The 6,000-nt window shown below is 35.0% G+C and overlaps 1 protein-coding gene across 1 annotated transcript; it reads right to left on the bottom strand.

Moving 5' to 3' along the window:
- Positions 1-230: 230 nt before the first annotated feature.
- LOC110669084 (B-type cell cycle switch protein ccs52A) lies at positions 231-5,502 on the bottom strand. The gene is made up of 10 exons (XM_021830566.2): positions 4,847-5,502; positions 4,602-4,724; positions 4,375-4,479; positions 3,764-3,943; positions 3,480-3,542; positions 2,992-3,186; positions 1,554-1,655; positions 1,412-1,474; positions 1,217-1,285; positions 231-724 (listed from the first exon to the last, which is right to left on the bottom strand). Exons 1-10 carry the CDS (start codon positions 5,345-5,347, stop codon positions 671-673), a joined length of 1,455 nt encoding a protein of 484 aa, XP_021686258.2. The 5' UTR covers positions 5,348-5,502; the 3' UTR covers positions 231-670.
- Positions 5,503-6,000: the final 498 nt, after the last annotated feature.

Genomic DNA, 6,000 nt, shown 5'->3' with positions numbered 1-6,000 from the left:
AAATCAATATCATGGACGGTGTTTTAATAGTAATTTTTGTCTACACAGGCAATTATCAACTACTATTATAGTTTAAATTCTAATTAAAAATACATAAATGTAATTTTTTATTAGTGAGAAATTTCTCTGTTTCAATACTGGCCTTCTACTTGTGAGCCTTAACATACCTAGAATTAATGCACTCATCAATGGTTCAAATTATGTTCAAACAGATCAGCTCATTTACACCCTTATGGAGAAAATAATAATTCACACAAAGATTTTATTTACAAAAACTCTGAAAACGTGCTATACCAAATGTTGAACATCTAAAACATCTTCCCTACAAAAAATCCTTCAACATCTTCTATTGATATACAAATGCAAGAAGCATTTAATAATACAAAAGAAACACCTCCCACTATACAATTTATAAATCAAGATATAAAAGGACCAAAAACAAAATTAATTATTTCCAGCAACTACTAGAAATATCATTACATCCATTCGCATGTTCAGCCTTTCAGGTCCCTGCAAATTTCCTGGCCGATTAGGGGTTGGTTCGAGAAAACCAATCTGATAAGGCTCTATTTTGCAGAATAATCTTCCAAGCTTGTCACATATTTACAATCTTTTCTCCTTCTACTGAAATAGCCTTAAGATATTTTAAATGAAAACCCGTCTCCATGAATTACCGGATCGTAGTTCTCCCTAGAGATGATGCTCCAATTTCACTGTCAGTGTTCTGCAATAATAATCAATTCATACACAAGTGAGTCTTCTGTAAGGCTAGAGGAAACAATACAAACTAAAATATCATTGGTCCCACAATATATATTCTACGGACAAAAATGCGTTAACCTAGTTCAACAAGTCTACACATAAGATATTCAGCATCTGATGTTTGTACAGCAGTATTGACAACTCAGGAATGTGATTTTCCAAGTCAAATGTAACACAACCTCTTTATAAATTAGTAAGCTCACATTATTGGTATAGCAAATAAAGGTACAGGAACACTTCTAATTTCATTTACTGGTGAAAAACAACCACTGTTTTTTGGCAAAGTTATTGGTGCACCCATCCTATGGACATAAACTAAAACTATATATTTGTGTACCAGAGAAACCTCTAGCAGAAAAGAGAATTGGAGGACATGGTAACATATATTAAACCATACTAGCTTATCAAACACGGTGATAAAACATAGGATGGGATAATAAAATGAAGAATTAACCTCAGATTTAGGGGAAGGGAACACATTCCAAAACCGTAGAGTTTCGTCACCTGCTCCCGTGACAATAGTCTGAAACATAAACAGTTGTTATATAGCTTAGAGAAGAAAATGCTCCAACAAAAATTAAGTACTTGAGAAAAATGCTTATTTATTAGGAAAAAGAACAACAACTATTGTCAATGGAGGATGAACTACCTGTCCATCTGGCGAGATGGCAAGATAAAGAACTCTGTATGTATGACCTGTAAGAGTTGCCAACTGCAAGAGCAGAATAAACATTAAGAAAAAAAATTTAACAAGAGAATTTTGTATTATAAGAAAATACAAAGTTTTGGACCTTTGACATGGTGGGGTATCTCCATACTATTATTTGGTTTTGAGAGTACCCATGTGTGCTGACCAGTTCATTGACATTCTTAGAACACACAAGATTGCACACCTGCCACATTAAAAGGAAGAAGTCAGTACATCTAAGGGCAAATAGAGAGAGAGAGAGAGAGAGAGAGAGAGGATAATTTGAATAGGCAATGTTTCATATATTTTCTTGCTATGCGTCTATTACTTCACAAAAAAGGTTCATGCATAATATGGAAATGAACCATAATTAGTAATAATCATGCATAAACACACACAAAAATATATTTTTGTTGTCTCCCAAAAATGTGTTATGGATCTCAAGGAAATATATTTCATTTTATGTACTATGCAAAAATAAGCTCTCAAATATGTGACGTGGTCCTTGGAAGGTATAGCTAGAGCATAAAATGGTTGGTCCCCCTCACCTTTTCTACACTTCTCTTCTATTGGAGGTAAAAAAACTATGGTTGGTCATTATAAAGTTTATTGCAAATGAAATTAGTAAATTAATGAAATACAAAAAAGAAGATTATAAGCACAAGCAAAGAGGATTATACATATTAATTGATTAATTGTTATAGGTTTTGGGCATATCATAAAGAGGAACAAGAATTGGGTTTGTGTCCAAACGAAGAAAAGATTCAAAATTTTTAGTTGTTTCAGAGAATGAGAGTGAGGCCACAATGGTTTTGCGGCCAGTGTTCCTAGCTAGCAGTTGGGGACAGAAAATTTGTTGCCAGTGGTTTTGGTGGCATTGCAGGTTTATTTCCGGTTACCCACTTGATACTCTGAGTATCTGGCAACAACAGAACTCCAACTATTCTCGGCCTTGAGCATCCTCTGCCACGTTATCACCGCCAAACGGCCTAGTCCACACTACAGAGGGATGGGTGCACCCCTTGCATCAGTCACCTTTCAGGTAATGTCTCTTCCTTCCAAAAATTAGTTCTTTTTTTTTTTTTTTTGATACTTAAATATTAATTTCTTGGAACATCCTATGGATGATTATTAAAACCTCATCATGATTATGTTGAGTTTTGTTTTGAATTTGGTTCTTTTTCTTAACCTGAATAGCAACAAAGGAGAAGGGCAAGAAAAAGAAAAGGAGAAGCAGCAACTCGATTTTGATGTGAAAATTATTTTTTTATTAATTAATTAATTAATTATATATATATATATATATATATATATTTTACTTTTAAATGAATGAAAATTTTAAAATAATATTATATTATTTTGCTATAGGTATTTGATGGTAGTTTGAACATAATTGAATTAAAATTAAATTATAAAGGGTTTATTTGATTCATTTTAAGAACTGAAGGGTCTGTTTGACTACAAATTTTTATCAAAGGCTAATATGACTATTGGTCAATAGTTAGAGGGCCAAATATATAAAATAAGAATCTGTACTTAACCTGACTGCCAGTGTCCATGCAGCTGAGATGGGAGTTAGTCGTCGTATTCCAGAACCTTACACACCGATCAGCAGTCCCGCCCCCAGATGCTAGAAGTCCATGAAGATGGGGCGACCAAGCAATTGCTTTTACAGCCGCAGTATGCTCACAGTATTTTAGCACAGGTTGAGTTGAATGTTGATTCCAAACAAACAGCTGGGATATGGATGACAAAAATTAAGCCCTTGATGCACAAAAAAATGAATACTTTGCAGCAATCTCAACAATGAAGGAGAAAAATAAAAACTTCTCAGCAACCTCAACACTGAGCTATATATGAAAACAGAAAATTTTAAAATACAACCGTCATATGTACAATGGTTGTATTTTGACCATTGATCATTGTGAGTCTCGTGTGTGTCCCACCAAAATCGACAACCAAAGTGTATCCGTGCAAAATAGAAGAGTTGTACAAAATAAATTATTATGAAAAAGGAGCCATTACTTACTCTATTATCATTCCCACCAGATGCCAGCTCTTGGTTATCATACGACCACTTCAATCCACAGACCTTGACCACAACCAATTATTATTAGGCCAACAAGAATAATCAAATTCAATGCACAAAATGATAGGTATAGCTTCTAAAAAAAAATCACAATTGGTAGATTGAAATCAACAGCGAAGCATGCAAAATAATGATTCTAAGTGAATTCCAAAACAATAACAAAAAATTAGAAAGTAAAATTAATTAGTCAAGAAGTTTCAAGCAAAAAATGTTAGAAGTCCAACCTCTGACTTGTGTCCAGAGAGTTTGCTAACAAAGTCTTCCTGCGCACGTACATCTCGTTGAAGAATACTCTTATCCCGACTACCAGAAGATAACACTGATGAACTCCAGGCCAAGGCCCCAACACGTAATCGATGGCCCTCCATGGTTCTTACTCTTTTACAGCGAGACGCATCCCATATCTATAAACAAGATGATAAAAGGGCTTAATGAGTCATTGAAATATGCAAGAATCCAATAAGAACATTGATAGAGTGTTTCGCAGAACTGTGGTATAAACATGCTATATTTTCTTGATATTGCCAAAAGGAACAAAGAACACAGCCAACTTAGTAACATAAGAAACTCTTGAAGTTGTTTCAATTTAATGCAATAGCTTGATTCTTCTAGGGACCATTTATAATTTCTTGGCCTAACTCAAATCTTTTAAAAGTCTGCCATCTTATTAAAATTCTATTTGATCAAAGAATCTGTTTTCTCAAATGTCAAATATTGTCTCTCTTCCCTTTTTCATGTTTGACATTGCTACCAGTCGATTTTTACAAGCACATAACGATGCACATGCGGGAAAATATGCATATAAACAAAACTACTAATTATTACCATTACTAACCTGTACTTTCCCATTGCTAGTTCCAACAGCTAGATGTGTCCCACGCTGAGCCCATCCTACTGAACACACGCTATCGTCAATTCCCAAATCACACAATTTTGTCACCTATTTTCACCAAACCATACCACACCAAGAATGAGTAAAAATTGCAAAAACCCATTAATTAAAATCTCAGAACGGCACCAAAAGAACTCGAACAGCAGCAAACTTCAAAACCTGGTACTCACCTTGCTACTGCAAGCATTCCACAAGTACACACAATTACCCAAACCCACAGCGAGTACATTATGTGAGGACCAGTCCACCAAATTCAAATAAAAATCATCTTGCAATGCGGGTGCATCCAATACCTAAACAAACCCAAAATCAAAAGAAAGTCAATCACGATAAATCACACACACACACACACACACACACACACACACACACACACACTCCATATTCAAATCCAAATTCAAAATTCAAAATTTACCTTGTAAGGTGATCTTGGAACCTTCCTTGGAGTCTTAACCGGGCTATGACTAACGCCAGGTCTCTTGTCTTCAAACCCAAAAGGCGAGAGCGAGTGCATTGACTGTCTAGTCTCCGTCTTGAACCGGAAAATATTGCGTCCCGGCGAGTCCCTTTTATCCGGCGTGTGGGGTCCGAAAAGAGCAGAACGTAGTAGTGCCGCGTAGGCACTGGAGCTGTCCTTTCCTCCGTCAGACGTCGGAAGATTTGTTGATGACGGCGGCGAAGACGACGAAATGTTGAATAGATTAAAATTGGAGCTGGATCTGCTGGGAATAAACCTATCGGAATAAATTGTTCTCGACGGAGAGATATAATGGCTGGAGTTGATCAAGCGGTTCACGTGGTCAGGTGGAGCTTGGGTTTCGAGATTCAGAGAGGGGCGTGGCATTATTGCAGGAACATTCAGCTGTGACGAAGGAGCTGATTGGACTGTCAATGGTGAAATCATGGGATCATCCATAGGGGAATGTACAACAGAGAAACCCTAGAAAGAGAAAAAGAGAGGAGTTAGGTTGAAGAAGACGGGTGGGATTGGGTTTGGGTGCTGGCGGGTAGAGGGTAGAAATATGTGAGACCGTTCGGTATCAGGCTATTGATTTTCCCGGGAAATAATCGTTAACAGACAGAGGCACAGATGCGCTAGCGCGAAAGTGAGAGTTCAAATTGGGTGTGGGTGAGTTTACGTGTGTTTGCGTTTATATACATACATAAAGAAATCTCTTAAAAAATCATTAAATGTTTTTATTTTATGACAATAATTAATTCCTTTAATTATTTATTATTTTTATTTTTGAAAATAATTATTATATTTACGATTTTAATAAAAATATGTGAATTTAGTTGGTAAGTTTGAAAAGGTAAAAGTGTAAAATTATTAAATACGCAATTAATATTTTTTATAAATAAATCAATTATTGAGCCACAAGTAAAATTAAAATACAAAAAAGAGATTTAACATATGAATATAATAAAATTTTACATTCATAAGTTTATTTTATAAGTGAAATTTTATATTGTGGGAATAATTTTAGTAAATTTATTTAAATTGAGGTTTAAAAAATTTTGATAAAAATTTAAAATTATAAATTTTTCCAAATGAGAGAGAGGCGCTTA

This window comes from Hevea brasiliensis, chromosome 9 (genome assembly GCF_030052815.1).
Source record: "Hevea brasiliensis isolate MT/VB/25A 57/8 chromosome 9, ASM3005281v1, whole genome shotgun sequence".
NCBI lineage: Eukaryota > Viridiplantae > Streptophyta > Magnoliopsida > Malpighiales > Euphorbiaceae > Hevea > Hevea brasiliensis.
The sequence above is the reverse complement of the archived record's forward strand: the minus strand, read 5'-3'. Positions and strand labels throughout refer to the sequence as shown.